General features: G+C 49.6%; 1 protein-coding gene across 2 annotated transcripts in view; it reads left to right on the top strand.

Annotated features, from left to right (window-relative positions):
* MYO5B (myosin VB) overlaps nucleotides 1–24,921 on the top strand; it is a 337,892-nt gene that overhangs the window by 202,364 nt on the left and 110,607 nt on the right. For both annotated transcript variants that reach the window (XM_043888876.1, XM_043888875.1), the window contains exons 6-10: nucleotides 3,924–4,067; nucleotides 5,355–5,436; nucleotides 12,469–12,576; nucleotides 18,101–18,210; nucleotides 23,606–23,871. In XM_043888876.1, coding sequence (XP_043744811.1) covers nucleotides 3,924–4,067; nucleotides 5,355–5,436; nucleotides 12,469–12,576; nucleotides 18,101–18,210; nucleotides 23,606–23,871 — 710 coding nt within the window. The remainder of the gene's footprint in view (nucleotides 1–3,923; nucleotides 4,068–5,354; nucleotides 5,437–12,468; nucleotides 12,577–18,100; nucleotides 18,211–23,605; nucleotides 23,872–24,921) is intronic.

Here is a 24,921-nt window from a genome sequence, read left to right as displayed (position 1 = left end):
AGGTAGAATCAAAGTGATGCCGAGCAGAGAAAGAGCAGATTCTGTTACTGGCCAAACTCAGCTTGTCGCAAGTTCAGAGTCTTAACTTGGGCCCTGGTGTCAGGAAGCTCAGTCATCTTTATGGCTCCTCAGAGGAATACAGCCAATACAAGGCACGTTTTAATCAGGGCACTGCTGATTACTGATGATTCCAGCCCTGTCCCGGGGAAGGATGGCACCTCCCAATGAAGCAATCAGTTATGGTCATGTCATCACCTCGTTATGTCTGCAGCCCAGCTTCTGCAGACGCCTCCTGGGGAGACCCAGAGTTGCGGGCTGTCTGAGGCGCTGGAGTTCCCAGTGGGCTGCGTTAAGTGGCAGTCGTTTGAATTAAAGGCGAGTTGCGGGTGGGTTGGGATTGACTGGGCTGGATTCGGATGATCTATTGTCAGCTTCAGAGCTCTCTGACCCCATTCTGTGTAAGAGCTTGTCAGCATCCCGGGAGTGATTGGTTCACAAGTCTGCGCTGATTGGAAGGACACTGCTAATCAGGAGACTGAGGGGCAGGGGCAGAACCCAGCCCCAGCCCAGAGGGGTCACATGGCTTCTTGGGGTGACTGGCGTCTGCAGGCACACAGCTCCAGGAGCCGCAGAGAGCCCCCATGTCCTGGAGAAGAAAAGGGGGCTAAACTGACAGAAACGAAGACCAGCTGTTACATCATTTTCAGGATTTGACCTTTTTTTTTCTAAGCTAAAGAAACAAGAAGGTCTATGACTAGTAACCTATTCGTACAAGGATCTGCCCCCATCACACCTTACTGACTCCCTCTCCTCTTGTTCTCTCTCATATTTCAACACACTCTAGCCATTCCTTATGTGTTAGGTCTCTCATATACCCCTCTGTCCCTTTGCCCATGCTGTATTTATAAATAAAATCCCCTTTCCTTCTCCACTGGTAAAATTACCCTCACCCTTTAAGATTCGCTTCATCTTCCACTTCTTAAAGCCTTTCCCATTCTGCTGGCACTGGCTAAATTTCTCCCTTCTCGGCTTCCATCCTAGTTGATATGCATCTCCTTATTGTGCAGTCCCAACCATAGTGAAATGATGGGTTCCAGTCCATTTTTGTTTTCCTACATATTTGTAAATGCATAAGTCAGAGGGTAGTTCTATTACATATTAATGGTACCATATTCTATTAACTGTTTTGCAACTTGCTTTTCACTCAGTATTCTTTTTATTTACCCATGCATTATGTTCTAATTTGCTCAGTTTAACAGCTTCATAGCATCCCATGGTATGAATAGTCCACATTTCATCTGTTTCTCTGATTGGTAGACATTTAGGTTGTATTTTATTGTTATACATATTCTGCATTAAACATTGTTTTGCACACCTACTTGTACACTTAAAAAGTGAGTTTCTCTAGGTAATATCTAAAAGTACAGTTGCTGGATTCTTAGGTCCTTATATATTCAATTTTACTAGATATGCCCAATTGTTCTTAAGAATGGCTGTTGCAGTTTACATTTGGACCAGCAATATATATATGAGAGTTCCTTTTTCCCTCACCATTTCATAGTATCAAAGTTCTTCAGGTAGTGCCACCGTGGACTGTCATTTTTGTCTGCATTTCTCTGATTTCCTCTGAGGTTGAGTATCTGATGTTTACTGGTCATGTGACTTTCTTCCATGAATTCCCTGCATATATCATTTGTTCATTTTTCAAATTTTAACTGTCTGTATCATGTCTGTGTCTTGTTGACTGTAGACTCAGAGATAATCAAAGTCAGGGTTTTTATCATGTGTAACAACTGGACTTGCTTTCCTCATGCATCAACATGTTTTCTAAGTCAATACAACAGCAATAAATCTAGCAGATTTATCTGTTTAACAGATAAAGAACCACAGGCAAGTCCTTCACACACACACAGAAGTTAGAAGCTCTTCATGGCCAGAGTGGAGTTTACGGGTTTGGTAGTAATAATACAAACAGCCCTTTCCCTTCATGGGTACCATTAAATACTTTCAAAGTGCTCGTAGATCCATTGTATCACTTCTTAAAGTGGCCTCGTGAGGTAAGGAGCATAGACTGGCAGTGATCTTTAGGCTGTAGGCAAGCGTTCCCTCAACTGCCCTAAGGAATGATCTCAGATGTGGTGAAGGTTCATTGATTTTTTTTTTTTGAAGATTTTTTTTTTTTCATATGGATCATTTTTAAAATCTCTATAACATTTGTTACAAGATTGCTTCCGTTTTTTGTTTTGGATTTTTTTTTTCTTCTCTCTTTTTTTTTTTTTGGTCTGTAAGGCATGCGGGATCTTAGCTTCCCAACCAGGAATCAAACTAGGTGAAGTCTTAGATGGACTGCTGAGAAAGTCCCTGGTGAAGAGAACATTCTTGTTGCCATTTTACAAATGACGAAATTTGAATTTTTTGAAATTGAGATTTGTGTTTTTTTGGTTGAAGGTAGATAATCCTTTAGAGTTTTACACCAGCTGGCCTTTGCTGATTGCATCCTCCTTATGTTAACATGTTCCTTTGTCTTTTGTATGTCCCATGAAAGGGTGGTAAAATTTAAAGGCTTGGTTAGATTTAGGTTTGTTTGTTTACTATCTATGGTGAAACAGATCACCAGCCCAGGTGGGATGCATGAGACAAGTGCTCCGGCCTGGTGCACTGGGAAGACCCAGAGGAATCGGGTGGAGAGGGAGGTGGGAGGGGGGATCGGGATTGGGAATACATGTAAATCCATGGTTATATCAATAAATTAAAGAAAAAAAAATAATAAAAACCAAGAACCCTTTATTGCTGATGGTGGGTGTTCCCATCAAGATGCACAGAATGCCTAGCTGTCTTTTGGTGGAGTCAGCAGCCATTGCTTATGCCTAGATCAGTTAATTCATCAGGAGTTACAGAATGGTGATGTTCTCATTCCACTTTTCCTCCCTCCTTTACTCCCCTAGAGTAAGTCTAGGAAGGGAAACTTCTCCTCACTAACTAGTTACCCTAATAGAATTTACACAGGAAAGTTAGGGTGGATGTTTGCTTCCTTATTTACTGCTTGTCAGAGTAATGAGTTGGTTCCCTACCATCCTCTGAAAGGTATTCCCTTCACTTTCTTAGGAAAAGATAAACATGAGGATTCATGTCTTAGTCTTTATCCTTTGATTTGACCTGAATGTTGAGATGTGAGAAGTCACCCACACGGGTGGCCGCTCCCGTCTGGTGGTGAGTAGTTTGGAAAAGGGCTGTGAAACCAAGTGGGGTGAACACAAACTGTGGACTCAGTTGTGTCTGAATTTGTATCTTGGTGTTGGCACTTCCCAGCCGTGTGACACTCAGCACACTGCTTACCTTTTCTGAGCCTAAGTTTTCCCAGAAACTTGAGGGAAGTTAATAATACCCATCTGCCTGGATTCAGGGAAAGTGAAGGGAGCCCAGCCCAGGACCTGGTTCATGTTGGAGGCCTGGGAAATGGTCACTGTTACCTGTGTGTTAGGGAACGCAGCCCACCTTGCCACTTTTCAAACAGAATTGGCTTCCTGAAGTCTGACGGTGGCCTGTCACATATGCCTTGAAGGATCAGGGCTCTCTTTCAGGGTGGGGATGGAGAGTGGCCCTCACATGCACATTCCAGGTAGGAAAAGGAAGAAGAGAAGAAGGTCAGAGAGGTGCACCTTCCAGCCGTCTAGTCCCCTTTAAAGACACTTCCAGCCGTCTAGTCCCTTTTAAAGACACTCATCACTCTCACTGGCCTTCCTTAGGATAAAGGAAGCAGGAAAATGAAGTTCTCTGTTTTCTTTTGCTTGAACCATTGTCATCTCGATAACAAGTTCTAGAAGGAAGGAGGAGGGAGGGACTAGAGATGCTGCCAGGAGCACTCAATCCTGAAACTTAGGAAAACCCACCCTGTGTTGCACACCTTTGTCTTTTCCGCACAGGCCATCGGGAATGCTAAAACCACCCGCAATGACAACAGCAGCCGTTTCGGAAAGTACATTCAGATCGGCTTTGACAAGAGGTACCGCATCATTGGTGCCAACATGAGGACGTACCTGTTGGAGAAGTCCAGAGTGGTCTTTCAGGTGAGCCGCGTGACTGTGCTTTTTGGTTTTTCTCCCGGGGATGGAGCTTCCTTGCTGCATGTTCCGCTCCCGGTGCCCAAAGAACACCTCGTCTTCTGAACCTGGACTTGGACAGACTTGTGCTTTTGGTCTTCTTTCTTCCTTTTTTTTTAATTAATAAGTTTTCATTTATAGGTATCAGACCTGAAAAATCTTTTATCCTGTATTGATGTGTTTCAGTGGGCATTGTGTTTAGATTCAGTCAGCAAACCTGTGTTGTCTGTCATGTGCTAGCCCTGTGCTAGGCACCAAAGAGAGAGAAGACAGTCATGCTTTGTGGACTTCAGAGTCTTGTGATCTGGGCAGTGTCACATAGGGTCTGTGGGTTTCCCCTTTCACCAGGAAACTCACTTTGTAAGTTATATTAAAAAAAAAAAAAGCTATTTGACCGTTTTGTTAGTTTCCTTTACAAATAAATGGGACTCAGACTCGGTTCTTCTTTGCTCGCCTTTGGTTCCCTCCTTCCCGAATAGTCTTTGGCCTCTTGAGGACCGTCCTCCTGCTCACCCTGGCCTCCAGTGGTGGTCGGTGCAGCTCACAACCCCGAGCGCGGTTCCCTCCACCCTGCAGGTTTGGAGGGACCGCCCCAATTGCGGACCACCGCAGTTTCACTGCGACAGAGCAGACAGCCTGCTGGGTTGGGTACGGGTGAGACGTGCTCCGACCGTGGCTGTGGCTAGACTCCTCGTGGGTTTTTTCCTCTTCCTTGCCGTCTGCACTCAGGCTTCCTGAAAGCCTTGCCCCCACCACCCACCACCGCCATTCTGCCTGTGTAAGGCAGGTCTGGCCCGGATGTCTGCTGTAAGTCCTGTCTCATCGTGGACCTTTCCCCTCGCCGTCCCAGCCTGATGATTGCAGGGGCAGAGCTTCTCTTAGTGCCAAGCCTCCCAGGAGCGAGAGGGAGCCCGCACCAGGGAAGTGACAGTCTTCCCAGTATGAGCCAGGCAGCACGGTGGCCTGAGCCAGCGCCAACCCGTGGAGTTGTCCTGGGTAAAACCACAGGGATGCTCTGTGAGGGAGGAAGAGAGACCACACCTTGTTTTGCGTAAGTCAAGAACTAAACATCTTCTAGTTGTCAGAAGGCCCCATAACAGTGAATACAGACTCTGGAGGTAGGAGTTGAAGGTGGCAGAGGCGTGAAGAAACGGTCTTGACCTCTGTCTCCCAGAGCACCCTGGAGTTCAAACGGGGCAGGGGACAGTCTTGGGGTCCCCACCCCTCACTGAGCAACTGTGTTTTCTCCTCCAGGCAGACGACGAGAGGAATTACCACATCTTTTACCAGCTCTGTGCGGCTGCCAGTCTTCCGGAATTTAAGGAGCTGGCGCTAAGTAAGTGATGGGGGGTGCTGCCCGTCCTGGGGGGCTGGGTGCTGCAGCAGCAGGGGGTGCATCTGGGGGCTCTGCTCTGGGTCCTCCATCCTGGGGTTCTCAGCTCTGCTTCTCAAGGGGCCCAGCCCCAGACCTCTGTGAATTTCATGCCCCCAGAGAACGAGAGGAAAAGAGGCAGGGGGTAGCACAGTGTTGCACAGAGCCTCAGCGAATTAACATTCATTATTATTTTGAAAAGTATGTTTCACTCGAGACACCATGAGAAACGTGTGCCCACCATGAGGATGTAGAGATTGAGCTAACGCATGCCACTTAAGCATGGCCCAGCCGCTCTAAGTCACATTTGAGGATTGAGACAAAGAAAAAGAAAGAAAGGGATGAGGCTAAAGCAGAGGTAAGACAGGGGTGGCTCCAGAGGCACGTCGGAGAATCCCAGGCCTCCCCACGGAAAGTGAAGGGGGGAGCTGAGAGGAGTTTCCCTGCACCCTGAGCCCCCGCCCGACCACAGTGTGGGGTCCTCCCCGCAGGCGGGCAGCTTGCGCACACCTGCCCCGCAGCGCTCGCTGGGATGGAGCTGCCGGAGCGGGAGGCCAGCGGGAGCCTTGCTGCTACTCTCAGATAGGAGGACAGACTTCTGGTGGGTCCCCGTCATCCTGCTTTCTGCTGCTGCTGTTTGCTGAGGGACCTTGAAACTCCTGATGTGAACCTAGTGCAGCTGAGAAAGTGAACGTGTTCGTCGCTCAGTCGTGTCTGTCTCTGCGACCCCGTGGACTGTAGCCCACGAGGCTCCCCTGTCCTTGGAATTCTCCAGGCCAGAATACAGGAGTGAGTTGCCATGCCCTTCTCCAGGGTATCTTCCTGACCCAGGACTTGAACCCGGGTCTCCCACATGGCAGGCAAACTGTTTACCATCTGAGCCACCAGGGAAGCCCTGAGGGGAGCTGAGAGCCAGGCCAAAGCAAGAAGGGCGAGCAGGCTTTAGTTCTCAACGCCACACCCATGTAGCCCCTCTCCTTGGGCCTGGAGCCCACCCCAACCCATATTTAGGGCCTTATCTTTGAGTATTGACTGACTCCTGCTGCTGAGTCCTCCAAGCCAACTCCTGATGGGTTTGTGTGCTGAGGGCAAGCCTCAGGCCACGCAGCTTGCCTGGCCTGGCCTGTCATTTGGGTTTTGGGAGGTGTGGGTAGGTTCAGGACTAGCAGACGGTGTACAGAGCTGGCTGTCTGTGCAACTGTTAGAGACGTAGACTTCTGAGGCTTGATGGTCCCAGAGCCAAATCTTTGCCACCACAAGGGCCCAGGACCAGCTCCACCTCTGACCTCTCCCGCCGAGGCTCCCAGGAGGTGAAATACGTCAGGTGGGTCAAGCCCGGGTCTGCCCTCTTAGCTCTCTGCTCTACTTGGCTGGTAGCCAAGTAGAGTGGATGCGGGTAGCAATCAATGCCTGTGTCGGGCACTTTAGCACCGCTTCCTTCATTCATTGAACCCTATGCAGGCGAGTTTGACCCTGGGGATGTACTGTTCAACCAGACGTTGTGGGTCCTGCCCTTGCTTCGATTACAATACGGAGTGAGAAGGGTGTGCTAAGGGGGTGGGTCACAGCTGCTCAGGGGCAGTCAGTTTAAGTTGGACCCCAAAGGAGGAAGCCTTGGAGGACACGCATGACACTGGCTTTGTGCCCTTCTCGAGCTGCTCAGTGCTTGCGGGTCTGATTCTCCCCAGTGGTCGTAAACTCCTCGGACAAGGAGTGAATGTCACCAGCCTTGTCTGATGGGTTCTGCCCTGAGCTGGCTGCTTGGGGCTCTGATGTTGGCTCGCAGTCACAAGGGGCCAGGAAGGCAGGCCATGTAAAGGCTGACACCATGCTCCTCCACTCCTTCCACGGGCCCTGCTGGACCTCTCGGAGCCAACCTATGGGGGATGAAAACTTTTTTCTAGGGCTAATTTTATAGAAAATAAATGAATACCGGCAAGACCCATCTGGCTGTATTTGGACCATTTTATTCCAAATGTAACTTTAATAGGAAAGAAATCATCAGTTTTTTTTTTTTTTCCCCACTTACAGGAGAGCATTGAGGTGAGAAATGACTTTTCTTTACTCCGTGTTTCAGCAAGGTGCAAGCTCCTTAGGCCCCCGACTGGAGCAGTTGAAAAACTACCCAATTGGATTCGTTTCTTGCTTTCTTACCTGCCTGTGCACTCTGAGAGCATCTTGGAGTGTCGTGAAGAGCCTTTGATAAGCTCTCATGCTCAGGCGCGAGGCTGTCTTCTGCCTTGTGGGTAGATTGGCTGTGAGCCCTGAAGCTTGACGTTTTTAGTTCCACTGATAACCCTGGTTGAGTTGATGGAAACGTCAAATAAAAGAAGGACGAGCCAGCAGCTTCTAGTGAATATTCAGACCCGCCTCACCTTCCTCCCGCTTTTCTTCACTTAAACTGTTGTTCAAATGCAGAGATCTCTGTAAGACCCTTTGGCCCTTTAGGAGTTCTGTGTATCTGTCTGAGGATGAATGGAGTGGACAACAGATATGCAGACAGCCAGCCACACTTTCCTTTGCCCTGTTGTTGGTGGTCTGTTGTATTAAAATGACCTCAGGGTGAGATTTTTTTAAAAAATACTATTAGTAGTGTGTTAGAGTATGAATGCATGCATGCGTGCTAAGTCGCTTCAGTCATGTCTTACCCTTTGCAACCCTATGGACTTTAGCTCGCCAGGCTCCTCTGTCCGTAGGATTCTCCAGGCAAGAATACTGAAGTGGGTTGCCATACCCTCCTCCAGGGGATCTTCCCAACCCAGGGATCGAACCCACATCTCTTATATCGCCTGCGTTGGCAGGGGGGTTCTTTACCTCTAGTGCCACAAGGGAAGCCTTAGAATATGCATAAATGCTGGTTAAAAGAGGTATAGTGGACTCACATTCCCGTCACACAGTCAGGAATAAATCCTTTCTTCTTTTATTTCCATGGCTATGCTGATACAGTTTTATAAACACCCTTTCTTGCCTTGCACAAGTCAGAGTATAGCCTCCCCAGGTGAAGTATGAGCCCTGGGCCATGGTCTTGATGGTCTTGCTCTAATCACTGGCTTCACGACCCCTTTGTACACTGATTTGATCCAGTGACTCAGTTAATAGGGGATTCTATGGTGTTTGTCTCTGTGGAAATTCTAAGAAAAAACAGAGACCCAAACTGGAGGACAGGAGACCCCTCTTTGGGATGGGATGATTGGCTTCCTGGGCCTGAAAGTAGAGCTGAGATACAGGCAGGCTAAGCAAATGGGGACCGCAGCCTGTTGGGATGTCTGTCTTTTGGAGAGAGTCTGGGGTGTGATGTTAACAGAGGTGATTGCAGCCTTAAAGCAGAGGGAAGGAAGACGGTTATTTCGATTGTAGTAGAGAATGCTGTGATTGGCCAGGGTAGCCCTTGCAGTGATGAACCTCATTGGGAGGAAGTTTCCCTGCAGGGCCTGTGAGTTTGGGAACTCAAAGCCAGGAAGGATGGAATGGTCTGTCTGACTCAGAACGTGAGACGGCAGGGCCCTGGCTGCTGACCACGACAGGTGTTTGATACTGAAAATGCCTCCTTCTCTCCAGTATGACAGTTTACTGTTCTCCTTGGAGTCTCAGACAACTCTAGTTTGTCAGCGGATACTTTTGATAATGAGTTCAGTTCAGTCACTCAGTTGTGTCCAACTGTTTGCAACCCCATGGACTGCAGCACGCCAGGCCTCCCTGTCCATCACCAACTCCTGGAGCCCACCCAAACTCATGTCCACTGAGTCGGTGATGCCATCCAACCATCTCACCGTCTGTCGTCCCCTTCTCCTCCTGCCCTCAATCTTTCCCAGCATCAGGGTCTTTTCAAATGAGTCAGCTCTTCGCATCAGGTGGCCAAAGTATTGGAGTTTCAGCTCCAGGATCAGTCCTTCCAATGAACATTCAGGACTGATTTCCTTTAAGATAATGAGTTAGGTTGTATCTATGGCTAAGCAATGGGATGTCATAGATAACCATCTCCTTAGCGGGGTGATCAAGGAATGGGCTGCTAGGCCTGGCCAAACCCTGGGTGAGCCTGCTCCTTAAAACCCTATGGTGCTCAGCTTGCCTGCCTTAAAAATGGGAGTAAATATTACACTTGGCCCTCCATAACTGCGGTTTCTACATCCCTGGAGTCAATGAACTGAAATTCGACCCACAGTTGTAGAGGGCTGACTATACTACATCATTGTATATAAATTTTAGTTGCTCAGTCGTGTCCGACTCTTTGTGACCCCATGGGCTGTAGCCCGCCAGGCTCCTCTGTCCGTGGGATTCTCCAGGCAAGCATACCTGGAGTGTTTTGCCATCCCCTTCTCCAGGGGATCTTCCTAACCCAGCGAGCGAACCTGGGTCTCCTGCGTTGCAGGCAGGTCCTTTACCTTGCAAAGAGACTTCAGCATCTGTGGAGTTTGGCATCTCTGGGGGGTCCTGGAACCAACCCCCTATGGATACACAGGGACAGCTGTATTCAGTCATCCTCGTATGGACACTGTAAAAATCATCAAACAAGGTGTTTTGAAAGGTAAATGTGAAGGGGCATAGAATTGATGTTTTATTAAACCTCTGAAGCTGTTACATTACTCTGTGTTGGAACTTCCAGGGTGATGAGAATGAAAGATCTAAATTTGCCATCTTCCACAAAGACCTAATGTCACTTGCTTCATCAAAATGGGCTTTTGCTGTGGCCGTGAGTGTGGCACTTCGAGACTGAAGTGCTTCATCTCCCGGCTCAGGTGCCTGCAGTCATCAGAGGGGGTTGAAACGACTCCTCCAGGAAGCCCTTCCTCATTAAACATGACCGCTATTCGGCTGTTTATTCTGTGTACAGTGTTCCTTGCTGGTTGTGTGTGAGACTGGGGTTTGGGGCTGAGTTCTGCCGCTTCCTCGCTGGGCCTGGTCGCGTGGACTGGGCCCGTGGGAGGAGTTGGCAGAGCGCAGTGCTCACTGGAGCGTAGGATCGGAGGTGGGAAGTGGAGAAATCTGGCAGGAGAGGTCGGCAGGAGCCCGAGGAGTGACAGTGAGGAAGCTGGCGGATCTGGGACGTAGAGGAGGTGAAGGAAGGATGAGCCATGGGTCTGGAGGAAGCCACCTAACCAAAGGTCCAGGAGGCCCTTCTCGGGAGCTTGACCTTCGCCTTGAGGACAGTGGTCTCCACGGGGCGTTTGGCAGGGAGTGGTGTGATCCGTTTCCAGAGATTTGGAGGAGGACTTTGAAAGGACAGGAGCAGAAGCCAGGGGAAAGGTCTAGAGCCTTTGCAACAGTTCCCAGACAACAGAAGCTGAAGGTCAGGCCCGGGGCAGTGGCAGTCAGGAGGGAGGAAGGAAAGAGACTGAAGAAATTCTTCAGAGATCAAATCAGAAGGACAAGGTGTTGAAGGGGGGCACCGGGAGTTGCTGGGAAGCTGGCCTGAAGCAGGTGTAGCTGATGTGCCATCACTCATACGTGCCCAGGTCAAGAGAAGATCATTGAGCTGGTGTTTGCAGGGGAGGCAGGAAAACAGCCAGTGTCCAGTGTTGGCATCTTATCAAATCCAAGCCCTGGACAGGATTGTAGCCCCACAGAGGTGCAAGTTTGTGGAATGTGTAAGTGACTTTCGAGGGTAATTTTGACTGGCTGCAACTGTTGCCTAAAACGACAGCTTCTAAGCCCTGGGGTGCAGACGCTGCCCGGCTCACTGCTGTCTCTGCTCCCCTGGGGGCGGCTCTGAATCCGATGACAGGCCTGGGTGCCTGCTCACTCACCGTCCCCAAGCGGTGAGCAGAGGCCTGACGGAAGAGGAACTAAACTGAGGGTTGAGAGCGAGCACTGAGAGCCTTAACCTGGATTTGCACACATGCTTAAATAGCTCACGATGCCCTAACGTTTAAAACAAAAAACGGCTGTGTCACCCTGGGCACGTCATTGCCCTTCATGTGTTAAAATAGGATGTCAGACCGAGATCACGGGTGGTCATGGAGGTCTGCTGCTGGGGTGGGTGTACATTTTTTTTTACCATGTTTCTCAGAGCCTTTTAAAGATAAGTCTGCAGTGAATTCTACTGTAATTTGAACCAGCCATTTTATTTTCTCATGTTTTTCACGTATCAGTTTAACACAAGGGCAGCAGCAGTTTCTGTCACCGTGGTGTAGTTTTCTGTCTTTTGTTCCTCAATCTTCTCTTCCATTTGCTGTTGTCAATAAAGATGATATTTGAAACCCTGTTTGGCTCCACTTATACGAGGCACCTAGAATAGTCAAATTCCTGGAGTTAGAAAGTACATTGGTAGATGCCCAGGGGTGGGGGTGGGGTTGGTAGGAGGATAGGGAGTTAGTGTCTAATGGGGACAGAGTTTTGGTTTACGAAGGTGAAAAAGTCGGGAGGTGGATGATGTTAAGATTGCACAGTAAGGTAAATATACTCAGTGCCACTGAACTCTGTAGTTGAAAGAAAGTGAAAGTGAAGGTCGCTGAGTTGTGTCCGACTCTTTGCGACCCCATGGACTATACAGTCCATGGAATTCTTCAGGCTAGAACACTGGCGTGGGTAGCCTCTCCCTTCTCTAGGGGATCTTTCCAATGCAGGAATCGAACCCAGGTCTCCTGCATTGTGGGCATATTCTTTACCAGCTGAACCACAAGGGAAGCCCAAGAATACTGAAGTGGGTAGTTGGATTATCCCTTCTCCAGCAGATCTTCCTGACCCAGGAATCAAACTGGGGTCTCCTGCATTGCAGGCAGATTCTTTACCAACTAAGCTATGAGGGAAGCCCTGAACTCTGTAGTTAAACATGGTTAAAATAGTATTTTTTGTGTGACTCTTACCACAATTTAAAAAAAAACACTAAAAAAAAAAAAAAAGATGATATTTGAAAGGGTTCCACTTCTTGCTGGGAATAAACTCTGGCCTGGGACAGCTTGCTCAGGGGCTAGGCATCCTTGGGGGCGTGGTCTGCCATGAACCCAGGATGCAGCGTCCCACCTGTGCCTGACCCCCTCACTTCCTTTCCCACCACAGCCTGTGCCGAGGACTTCTTCTACACGTCACAGGGAGGAAACACTGTCATCGAGGGTGTGGATGATGCTGAGGACTTTGAGAAGACTCGACAAGCCTTCACGCTCGTTGGTAAGGAGCTTAGGGATGGGGATAAGGGACCAGAGGGTTGATTTCATGGAAAAAAGAAAGCTCAGCAATGCCCTGCTTGGCTTGCCAATGAGCTGGTGGGGAAACCCTCTGGCTCCTGGTGAATATCTTCTTATTTTTATTCTACCCCAACCCTCAGGCTCCCAAGCTGATGGTGTAGAGCTCTGATGCCCTTTCTTAACAATAGAATTTGAGTGTTGATCTCTTGGATCAACCATGGACACCCCCCTTTCACTCCCTCAGGGCATGGACACAAACCAGGAGGAGCTGTATCTTTTTGCCTTGTGGTCTGGGTTTGAAGCCGTGTGTTCTAGCAGAAAGAACATGCCCTAGGGGCCGAAACTACCCACATACCACCATCATGGGATCCAAGTTGGAAATGGAGCGTAAAGATCTGGCAGCTCTGTAATTCAGGCAGTGTTATGTCTGTTGATGCTGTTTCCATCTCGAGCTTAGCAGTGGAATCCCTAAAACAAGAATTTCTCTCTGTTCTTCTTGGTCCTAAAGGGCAGTTCAGTTCAGTCATTCAGTCATGTCTGACTCTTTGCGACTCCATGAACTGCAACATGCCAGGCCTCCCTGTCCATCACCAACTCCCAGAGTTTACTCAAACTCATGTCCACTGAGTCGGCAGTAGAGCTAGAGAAACTGCCCCCTTCCCTGGCCAGTTCTGGGGGAGAAGAGCCCCAAGGTGGTAGGCAATCCATGCTTAACTGGGAAGTTGAAGTGGTAAATTCCTGGGACCTGCAGCCAACAAAGGGGAAGCTTCGGAAGTTAGCCTGAAATCCTTAGAGTGGCTCAGGGGGTCCTGGTGCTTTTCCCAGCCCTTCCCTGATGGACATTTGGCCTCTTGAGAGGTATGATCAACCCAGAGCGGCATTTCTTAGGTTCTTTGGGGATTAGAATCTGCCTACAGTGCAGGAGACCCAGGTTTGATCCCTGGGTCGGGAAGATCCCCTGGAGAAGAAAATGTCAACCCACTCCAGTATTCTTGCCTGGAGAATCCCGTGGATTAGAGGAGCCTGGCGGGCCGCAGTCCACGGGGTTGTGAGTGACTAACACTTCGCACTTTTACTTTGGGAATCAGGGACGTCTCATCCATGGTCTAAATAAAACATGGCTGAACAGGACTCACTCTGATCGCCACATGGGGAGAAAAGCAGACTTTCCTGTGCTGAAGTCTGAGGGCCGTTCCCTTCTCTGGATACCTGGTGGATAGATGCGGTTTGCCTTTTGTACCCATGAGACAGAAGCCACACTGGTTATCCCAACAGAGTAAAATTACTGTAATTGTTAACAAGAGCAGTAGTAGATAATTAGCTAGTAAAGAAAAGGATTTCAGGGGCCCAGAAGCAGTGGGTGTAAAAGAACCATCTTGAGGGTGAGGAGGAGAGTCAGTGCAGGAGCTAGTGGCAAGGAGAGCCCCCCACCCACGCCAGGCTGAGATTCCCCACACTTGTAGGGGATGCAGCTGCCCCAAGGTCAGGAAGCCCTCTGGTGGCGAAGGAACCTACCGTGGGATGTGAGCCAGCCCCAGTCTGTATAAGCAGCCTGCAGTATACCCCAGGGTGTGGTGGAGCCAGAACTTCTCAGAAGCAGCTTCTAATGGGGGAGCCTGGCCTGCGGACACAGCTGGTTTCTCTGCTGGGAGGTGCCCGGGCTCCCAGGATGAGTGCTGATGACCGCGGGGGGCCAGACCCAGGAGTGGGAAAGTTTCCTGCTGCTGTCGCCTTGCAGAGTCCCCGCAGCGCCCTCTACTGACCAAGCGTGATATGCCACTCGCAGGCCAAGAGGACGTGTTCACGGGGCCTAGTGGCACCCCACTCCAGTGCTCTTGCCTGGAAAATCCCATGGACGGAGGAGCCTGGCAGTCCATGGGGTCGCTAAGAGTCGGAAACAACTGAGAGACTTCACTTTCATTTTTCACTTTCATGCATTGGAGAAGGAAATGGCAACCCACTCCAGTATTCTTGCCTGAAGAATCCCAGGGACGGGGGAGCCTGGTGGGCTGCCGTCTATGGGGTCGCATAGGGTCGGACACGACTGAAGTGACTTAGCAGCAGTAGCAGCAGCAGGTCCAGTATGACCAAGCAGGGCAGAGAAGGGCAGATTTGAAGCTGAGAGATACTGAATTGATAACAGGCATCCCTGAGTTTCCCCAGCATCACGTAGCTGTTTTATTCTCCAGAGCAGGGTAGCAGGTTTAGAGGAGACTTGACGTTGAGCAGGATAGCATTCTGTCCAGAAGGGAGAAGGGCCCCTGTGTGAGTGGCGGGCGTGAGCTGATGAAGGTTGTGCCCTCCAAGGCCCTAAGGAGACTCAGTACTTTGATTCCCAAAGCACATGGAATTTGTAAAATTAATTATTTTAATAAGCCACTCTTCCCTACTCTTTAATCAGCCTGTCCCATCTTTTAAATCCCAGAGTTTGGCAAAGTTTTTCTTAAAGGACATGATAGTAGATATTTTGGGCCTTCTGGGCCACATGATTTTGTAGCAGCTACTCAGCCATTGTAGTGTAAAAGTAGCCATAGACAAAATATAAAAGTAAGAACTGACAGTATTATAGTCAAACTTTATATAGAAAAAACAGCGGTGGGCTACGAACCATAGGCTACCAACCCGTGTTTTACTCTTTCGGTTTTAGTGTTTGATTATTTTAAATTTGATTTGTTGCTCCCCAGAAAGAGGTACAGCTTATTCAGAGAATCCTGTGTTAAGAAGGGACTGTCTGATCAGTGTAATGCAGAAATCCTAACTACTGTTAGGATTCAACAGTCATTCAATATCTACTACTTAAATTTGTATCATGACAGAGTAGTTAGGGCTTGGGAAATTGACAAAGCGTTGGTTCCTAAGAATAAGTGAAGGGGAGAGGAAAGTGAAGGGCTCAGCACGCGCTTCCCTTTTTCTTCTGTGGGACTTACTGGAGAGCCCTCTGAGCTCCGATCGCAAGCCTGGTGCTTTAACCCCTGCTGCTGCTGCTAAGTCACTTCAGTCGTGTCCGACTCTGTGGACCCCATAGACGGCAGCCCACCAGGCTCCCCCCGTCCCTGGGATTCTCCAGGCAAGAACACTGGAGTGGGTTGCCATTTCCTTCTCTAATGTGTGAAAGTGAAAAGTGAAAGTGAAGTCACTCAGTTGTGTCTGACTCTTAGCGACCCCATGGACAGCAGCCTACCAGGCTCCTCCATCCATGGGATTTTCCAGGCAAGAGTACTGGAGTGGGGTGCCATTGCCTTCTCCAGCTTTAACCCCTAAACAGGTACATAACCGTCCAGCTTCCTGTCTTGTCCTGGGTTTCAGCCTCTGGCTTTAACCTGTCTTCCTTTTGCCAGTCTTAGTTACACTGAACCAGGGCATGTGCCTAAATATTCACCCTCTGGCTGTTTTTCTGGTTTGTTAGTTTAAATAAAACCAGATACTGGGATGATGCATTCATTTCCTTAGACATTTGCAAGCACTTGCTCTCTGTGTAACAAGTACCAGTATCATCTTTCTATCACCCATGTTCCTGAGCACCTATTGTGTGCTGGCCACTAGGGGATATAATGATGAAACAAGAACAGGAATTCATTATAATTTTTTAAATTTGTATGTTTTTGAAGATACTGTGTAATAAAAATACTGGCCCATTCAAGGGGACAGTGGAGCCTTCCGTGGTGATCAAGACTGTTGGCTAGAGCCAGGACACAAGGTGGTAGGCGGCCTCCACTCCAGGCACCACAGACCTCACATTATTCCAGGGATACTCGAATGTGGCCATCACTCCTCGGTCTGTTGTGCCCCGGACAGAGAAGCCCACCTTGGCACTGCCCGCCCCATGTGGCAGAACAGGAGCCCACAACTCAGGACCATTCACACGTGGAGAGGGCAAGGCCTGGGGTTGTATGTCTCTGCAAATCTACAGTGACAGTCTGGGCATCTGGCATCTGCAGAGGAGGGGATTCCCCTCTTAGGCTCAGCCCACTCTCGCAACACCCGGACACACGGCGCCAGGTCTGGGACAAGAGACACCCACAGGCCATGTGAAATAAAGAAAAAGTGCCTAAAAAAAAAAAAAATTAAAAAGTAAATCCCTCACCCTGTGAAGTTTGGACAGTGTGTGTGAGTTGTTCAGTCATGTCTGACTCTTTGTGACCCCATGGGCTGTAGCCCACCAGGCTCCTCTGTCCATGGGGATTCTCCAGGCAAGAATACTAGAGTGGGTTGCCATTTCCTCCTCCAGGGGATCTTCCCAACCCAGGGATCAACCCAGGTCTCCCAGATTGCAGGTAAATTCTTTATCACCTGAGCCACTAGGAAGCCCAACATTCTTAAAAATCTAGAGTTAATTTGTTTAGTTCATGTTTGGGTTGTCCACTTTATTGATTATCTGAGTAAAGCTTTGATCCTTACATGACACATCTTTACTACCATTTATATTTACCAATTACTAACATTTATATAGGTGTCACTGACTTTTTTTTTTTTAGCTTGAGTAAATTAATGTCTCAAAAATAAGTAACTACGTCTGGGGAAGAATTTGGGGGTAATCGTATTATCTCTTAAACTGAATGGTAGGTTGACTGGTGTTCACTCTATTAGTCTGAAGCCTTTTTAAAGTCTGAAATATTTGGTGATTCAGAAAGAAATGATGGGACTTGCCTAGTGGTCCAGTGACTTTGACTCTGAGCTCCCAAAATATGGCACTGGGGTTTGATCCCTGCTTGGGGAACTGGATCCCATGTTTCGCAACTAAGAGTTTGCAAGGAAAGATCCCACATGCCACAATGAAGACCCATTGAAGCGAAATGGATAAGTAAATAGATATTTTTTCAAAAGAAATAATACCTTAAAGCTAAAGATAAATGTTAAGACATTATCCATGTCTTTGATAACTTACATGCATAAATAACAAAATTGACAGTAGGTATTTGCTGCTAGTGGCTCCAGAGTAGGTGTGTGTGTCTATAACTGAAGAAGCATGTAGTGTCGTAAACAGTAGCCCCGGGGGGACAGCCAAGGGCCAGCTGGCTGTCCAGCCTGTAACAGTGTCCCCAGGAGAAATTCTCCTCTTCTTCCCCTGTTGGCACTTCAGATGTGTGCCACAGATGTTTGTGGGATATTATATTGAGAGAAAAATGACTGCAGATAAATGACCATTTGTATTAAACTCATAAAAACCTCTGTAAAGTGCTTGGTTGAAATAAAGTCCAAAATGGGTCTGCATGATTGCCACCTCTCCTTTTCTCTCAGAGAAGTTAAAATGATCCTGCGACCCATCTGGTTTGATCAGGACAATCACCATGAAGATATTTCTCTTTTAGTCCAAGGAGCCCCTTTGCCCTCTGAGCTGTTACTGTGAGAGGTAATTACTTGGTGAGGATCCTGGATCATTTTAGGAGTCATTGGCCTGGAAAGGAAAATGAAACTTTTTTTTTCAAAGTCCTTAAAAAGAAAGTAAAACATCCTTTCTATACTACCATGGATATTGAGTGTCATTCATTCATTTTTTTTTTCCCCAGGAGTGAGAGAGTCCCATCAGATAAGCATTTTTAAGATAATTGCTTCCATCCTGCACCTTGGAAATGTGGAGATTCAAGCCGAGCGCGATGGTGAATCCTGTAGAGTATCAGTAAGTTGCCCTCCAGCACTGGAGATAACATGTGCACACTTCACTCTGTCCCTCCAGTTTTGTACAACTGAGATGTCTTTGCACTTAGAGGACATTCATAGGTTATTTATTCTTAAGAGTAACGGTTTCTGTTTCCGTGCTGATAATTTTTTAAAGGAACAAATCCTTTTCAAATCAGCTGCCATCAAGATTCTGTAGCTGAGGGCAGGGAATTTAGGGGGTTATTTAGGGGTTATTCAATAAATTATTTTTGATGGTTTGGTTTCCCAAGTATCCTGAAGTCCATGGGATTCTACAGAGTGTGGTCAGCTCATGAGTCCTTCTGGTCTGTGCTTGCTGGGACGGGAAGGAGTATTGGACACCATGCTGGTGATTGACCCCAAGGAGCTTACAGTCTAGTTGGGTAGGCAGGGTTGATGGCAGCAGTGGCCAGGATTTTGACAGTACACAGGAGAATATTGAGACGTCTATATGACTGTGTTGCAAACTGTGAAGTGCTCTGTAGATGCTCTTAATGACTGTTTTCCTGGTGCCCAATGTAGTATAATATCTTGTCTATGGTAGATAAAAGAATGTCTACATAGGTGGATGGGGGAGCACCGCCAATCACAAGCAGTATAGACAGCGTGTTGTATGGGCTTTGGTGTGTGATGGTGTCAGGCTGGACTGAACTGGTCTTCTGACCTTGCGTGAGTGAGTCTGCAGTTGCCTATTTTAGGTCTTTCGTGTCCATTTATGGCCAAGACCTGGGAGGTACAAAGTACGATTCTTGCTACCAAAGACTTAGAATTGAAATAACTGGGGAAATACAGAAGACAATGCTGTGGATAATGAACGTGGGCGTGAGTGTCATCACCACTCACAAGCTGATGCTTTTTCTGCTGTGCATTTTATAACTCAGCTAAACCTGGCCCTGCCTCAAAGGAGAGGAAGACTTGAATGGTAGCTGGCCCTTGACTGAGCTCATCACCCCGTCCCATGCCCATACGTCTTCCCTAAAAGAGAAATAATAGGTTTGGGTTTGGAGCCCAGGAGGGCTGCCAGCACCCTCAGCATGGAATCTGCAGTCCATGTGAAAGCAGGGAATGCTGGAGCCGGGCCGTGCCCAGTGTCCCCGGACATGGATGTGCGTGTGCCTGTGTGCGTGTGTGTGTGTGTGTGCGTGCGTGTATGCATGCGTACGTGTGTGGTTGGCAGTGACGATGCTGTGAGACAGATTGTGGTGAGTGGAGAAGAACCTGGTGCCGTGCTGATGTGGGGAGTGATGGATGGGCCCTAGAACAAGCCAGACTCCTCCTGGCCTGAGTGTTTATAGCCAGCGGAGCTCAGAGCGCCCATGCCTCTCTACCCCCCACACCCCTGTAAACGCCCCCTGGTTCCTTAGGGCACCCATACTCTGCCTCGTGCCAGGGACGGGTGAGTCTGGGAAGGCTGGCGTTGGAGAGCTCCTGCGTCGGTGGAGAAATGCAGGAAGGGTGACAGATGCCCCCTGGCCTCCACCCCGCCCCCCCCCTCCAGCCCCAGTCTCCTGCTTCTCAAGGTCACGAGCTGGTCCCCCCGCCTCCATCGTGGTCTCTTACTGTTTTCACGCCTCTCCCCCGACCCTCTCAGGGTGGTTGTACTTTTACATTTATCATGTGCTGATTTACTGCATCTCTGTCCCTCGTGAGACTCCAAAGCCCGTGAGCACATGGACTGTTCTGCTCACTGTGCTCGCGCCAGCAGCCAGCTCAGGGCCCAGGACTCGGTGGACACCCCGTAAGCAGATGGGTGGCTGGCGGGGGCTCCCCCGACTCAGGGGGGCGCAGTGAGCCAGTGGAGGGGCCCTGGGCGGGGTTGACGGCGAGGCGGGAGGACCAGGGTCAGAGAGCTGCTGGGCACCTGTGCTCGGGGGTGGGGCGGGGCCCTCTCCCTCGCAAGCTAGGGCTCCGCTTGTCAGTGAAGTGTCCTCTGATCTTCTGGCTGATCTTCCAGACCAGCCTCTGCAGGGACCTTCAGGAGAGAAGGAGCAAGAATGTTCACTGGGGACATCACATCGATGCCTGCTTCCCCCTCTAAGCTCCCGAGCCGTGTCTCCTGTTCTCCAGCCCTGACACACACTGGCAGCCACAAGTGTGTGTGCAAAGGCTGTGAGGGAGGGTGTCATGCACACTTGGAGAGGGGACGGAGGACACAGATGGTGGTGAAGGGATGGGGAGGATGCCTGGCAGCCAGAGGCTTGGACACCACGTGGCGCAGGAGGCCCTTCCCTGAGAGATGACGGGAGTCAGAGGACTTTGAGCACAGGTCTGCGGTCTAGGCCGGTCTGGCTCTCCAGTTAGAGGTGGTGTCGAGAACTAACTGGGAGAGAGAAGTCTTGGGTCAGGACCGCCAGGGTTCAAGCTCGGGTCCTGCCGTTTCCTGATAGTGACTCACCTTTCAAAGTCTGTGTCCCCGTCTGCGGGTGGGGCGCTTGGCACAGGCTTCGGGGGCTTGAGTTCTTGACTGTTCTCATCCTTGTTGTTACATCACTCTCCCTTCATGGGATTGGAGAAACTAAGGCCTGGAGAGAGGAACTCCTTCTCTAAGGTCATCGTGACGGCTCATGGCAAAGCCAAGTCAGAGCCTGGCCAGTGTTTTCTCCCCAGACCACCGCCAGCCTTGCTTCTCAGTCCGCGGGGCTGGGCATCCTCACCAGCTGGTGTCCGTCCCGCGTGGTGCCCAGCACAGTGCTGAGCGTGCCGTGTGCGCTCGGGAAATGCTTCACTAAATGGTTGGTAGTGATTCTGGCTTATGCCTTGGGTACATAGGGTGGGCCTCCTGCTGGAAAGGCTGTCGGTCCAGATGCACTTGCCTTCTGCTCGGTAGTTTTTATTTGTAATTAAAGCATGAAAATATGTTCCCTGCCTGCCACAGTTACCTTGGAGATGCAACAGCATGCAATTACTTGGACACCAGAGGCAATTTGTTTCTTGAATTTGGCAATTGGGGCCCACAGAACTCATCTGCTGCCTATGATGCTGGCCATTTTTGATGGGTTTAGCATCATTTAATTAAGCTTAAATGTAATTGCATGGCGTTAAATCAGTTTCAGTCAGCACCTTTAATCAATGGTCAGAAGGGGGTAATCCATGGCCAAGCCACGCCTTGCCACAGTGGATGAGAACCCGTCCCGTGGTGATGATCAGAGAGTTCCAGAACTCGTGGTTCTTTCTGTACTGCGTTCACCTGAGAGATGACAGGGAGGGGAGAGAGGCTGCGGGCAGGCCTTGGGCGGTCATGTTTGCTGCTGGCGGGCTGTTTACATGTCAGGGAATCCAGTTCAATGCTTTGCCTGGCAATTAAGGACTTCTTGGTAACAGGTCAGATGAACAAGTTGGACACCTGCTACCTCCGAACCTGTTGCCTGCCAAGCTGTCCCCAGGCACTTAATGCTATCACATAGGGCTTTCTGTTTGCAGGAGAGGGCGGGTGGTGGCGGCGGGGTGGGGGAGAGCTGCAGGGTAGAAGGCTCTTGGCCAGAAGTGGCCACAGCTGCCCCACCGGCTGAGTGAGTGAAAAGGTGGGGTCCTCCCATGCCCCCAGCCCAAGCTGATTCTCTGCCCACCCCCGGAACCTGGAGCCTGGTTAGGAGCTCTGGGTCACAGGTAGGGAGCCTCTATTTGACCCTGTTTTTTCTCATGTGAAAAATAAGGGGGATTGGATTAGAATGGTGATCCCTAAGTATTTTCCTGAGAACCTCAACCCTAGGCAATTTCTTCGGAAGTTGAGGGTCTTTGTCAATTAAGTTCAGGAAATGCTCTGTGAAATCTCTCTCTCTCTCAGTGTGTGTGTGTGTGTGTGTGTGTTAACAGGGTATGTTAACAAGCCCCTTCCACCGTGTTCAACTTACGGTCACTCTCCCCACCCCTGCACTCTTGTCGGGTACAGCCAAGTCTTTGTAACTATTACTCCACAAACCATACTCTGGAAAACCTCTGACCTTCATGATTTGGGGAGGTTCTTTCCTACTCTGACATTTTATTGTTTGTTTTGTAATTGTGTGTATTTGGGTAGATGGATTTTAAGTATCTGTAGGAGGAGAAAGAAGGGACTTAGCAGCAGCAGCAGGAGGAGGGGAAAAATGGCCTGGGGAAGTGGCACAGTTATCTGTGTTAGTTTTCATTGAACAGGCCCACATTTACATCCTCCATGGCAGCCTCATCAGAAAATGAGTCCCACAAGCAATTCAGGGCCATTAGGAGGTAGCTCATGATGTTCCTGGATCGCCTTTCCACCCACCTCGAAGTCTTGAAGCTCTCCAGCAGTCTCATGGCTGGGTTATCAGCTTTCCCTGGGGGATTCAGATGAGGGAATGAATATGGCAAAAACCTGGCGAGGAAAAGCAGGTTTTCTGGGGGGAGTCGTGAATGGGCAGCAAGGGTGACCCAGGAGACTCATACTCTTGGGTGAAATAAGACTCTGGGTGACTTGGTTATCAATGACTCAAGGACCAGGTGGTATGATTGGTACTTTGGGTAAGTAAGGGTCAAGATCACGTGCAGCTGACTACCTGGGTGAGTCCTTGTACTTCTCTGGGACTCAGTTTCTCACCTGTATGGCGAAGGGATGGAAGCCAGAGGCATTCCTATTTTTTTCCCAGCTCTAAACATGAATATAAATTATAGCATTCAGAGTGCTCTTCCCTGGTCAAAACTGGTCCCTTACTTTTACCATTTGTCCTAGCTTTCCACCTAAAATCACTTTTTTTCCCACGTGGCAAGTGCTTAAAGAATATAAATAAGTTTGGGGCTATGTGTTTAGTATCACATAGAAGTTTAGAATAAGTTTGAGGTTAAGATGAAAGCAACTCTGCTTGGCAACTTAGGACAAGTGCAGTGTCAGCGCGCTGTCACCTGCTGGGGTGGGGGGTGGTCAGCTCAGGGCTCTTTGCCGAGCACGCTGCTCTGGGCCCTGGGCCAGTCCGAGATAATGCTTGAAACTGAGGCGCTCTCCTGGGCTGTGGACCGAGCACTCCTCTGCAGCTGGAAGTTACATTCACTGTGATTCTGCCTCCTAGCCCCTTCCTGTTGGTGGATTATCCATTCCTAAGCGCTCAGTTCTCACTCTGCTCCCTTCACTCGCAAACCCTCTCCTCCCGTTACCCTGCAGCCGCTGGCAGTGAGGAGGGGACAGGGCAAATGCAGCGGTGCTTTTTAAAGCCCTGCCGATAACTTGGTCCTTAGCGGGTATCATCAGTTTGAGCCACACTCTCTGGGCCCTGATGATCACTCAGTGGTGTGAGAGTGCAGGGGACGGCTGGGGCGGTGGCTGGGGGTGAGGTGGGGTTCTGGGGGGCTCTAGAGTTGGTGAGAGGGGAGAGGGCGTGGTCTGTCCTCCACGCCCCTCCTGAACCCTTCTCCTGGGTCTCTTCCAGCCTGAGGATGAACACCTGAGCGACTTCTGCCGCCTGCTGGGCGTGGAGCGCAGTCAGATGGAGCACTGGCTGTGCCATCGCAAGCTGGTCACCACCTCGGAGACCTACGTCAAGACCATGTCCCTGCAGCAGGTGGTCAACGCGCGCGACGCCCTGGCCAAGCACATCTACGCCCAGCTGTTCCACTGGATCGTGGAGCACGTCAACAAGGCCCTGCACACCTCCCTCAAGCAGCACTCCTTCATCGGAGTCCTGGACATCTACGGGTAGGCCCGCGCCACTTCCTGCCGTTCACTGGTGTCTTCCTGCTGGCATCTTCCAGCTAGCGGGGACCTCGGAGACCTTCCTGGGGGTTCTCAGCCAGGAGATTGTGAGATATGGCAGGGAGGGGCATTTGGGGTTGTCATAGTGACCAGGTCACTATTGGCACTTGGTGGCCTGAGGTCAGGGTGCTAGGTGTCCGACAGTATGGAGGACAATCCCATGGAAAAGTGGACCATGTCAAACACCAGTGGCCCCCCACTGAGAAACCCTGCAGTCACCCCTTTGTCCTACTGGGAAACTGAGGCTCAGAGAGGGCAGGGGCTAGCCCAGTATCAGACCAGAGCTTTCTGTGAACTTGCATTCAGGTTTTGTGTTTCAGTTATGTTAAGTCTGCCGTCCGACCTCATTCACTATATCACTGATCACGGTGATTGTTTTAACACTATAATCGTGCCCAGTGCTGTACGGATTGATACTGTGGGTAGTCATTCCTCAAGTTCCTCTTCATTTCACAATTCTAGCCTAATGGAGACGACTGTTATCATAGTGTATCTTTTAGAGACAGGCAACCTGGCACATGGAAAGTGTACTTCAGTAGGCACTGGGAGGCTGCCTTTTTGACGCAGAGCCATCACCAACTCACTGAATGACCCTCTGCAGATCACAGCCCCTCTCTTCTTGAGTTTCCATTGCTCAAAACTAATAGAGCCGACTGTGTTTTGAGCCACAGTCTCTCTGAAATTCATTCCAGGTCCTTCTGGAATTGCTTAAAATGACGCATACTGGGTTTAAACCTCACCAGCACTTCTCTTATGATCAGTGTCCTGCCCTCTTGAAGCTAATGATAGATGAAATCCCCCTGGATCTTTATATCCTAAGAGTCACAGCTTCTGTCTTCAGATAGGAATTCAGACCCATAGCAGCACGCTGTTGCAAAAGCTGTGATGCTCTGGTAGAATCGAGTGCGTGGTGGACCGGTGGGCTGACTCTTGCCCTGTGTCAACTGTAGCAGAGGAGAACCTCCTCTGGATGCAGCCGCTTCCCTGAGCAGA

Source organism: Cervus elaphus, chromosome 27, assembly GCF_910594005.1.
Source record: "Cervus elaphus chromosome 27, mCerEla1.1, whole genome shotgun sequence".
Classification (NCBI taxonomy): Eukaryota; Metazoa; Chordata; class Mammalia; order Artiodactyla; family Cervidae; genus Cervus; species Cervus elaphus.
The sequence above is the reverse complement of the archived record's forward strand: the minus strand, read 5'-3'. Positions and strand labels throughout refer to the sequence as shown.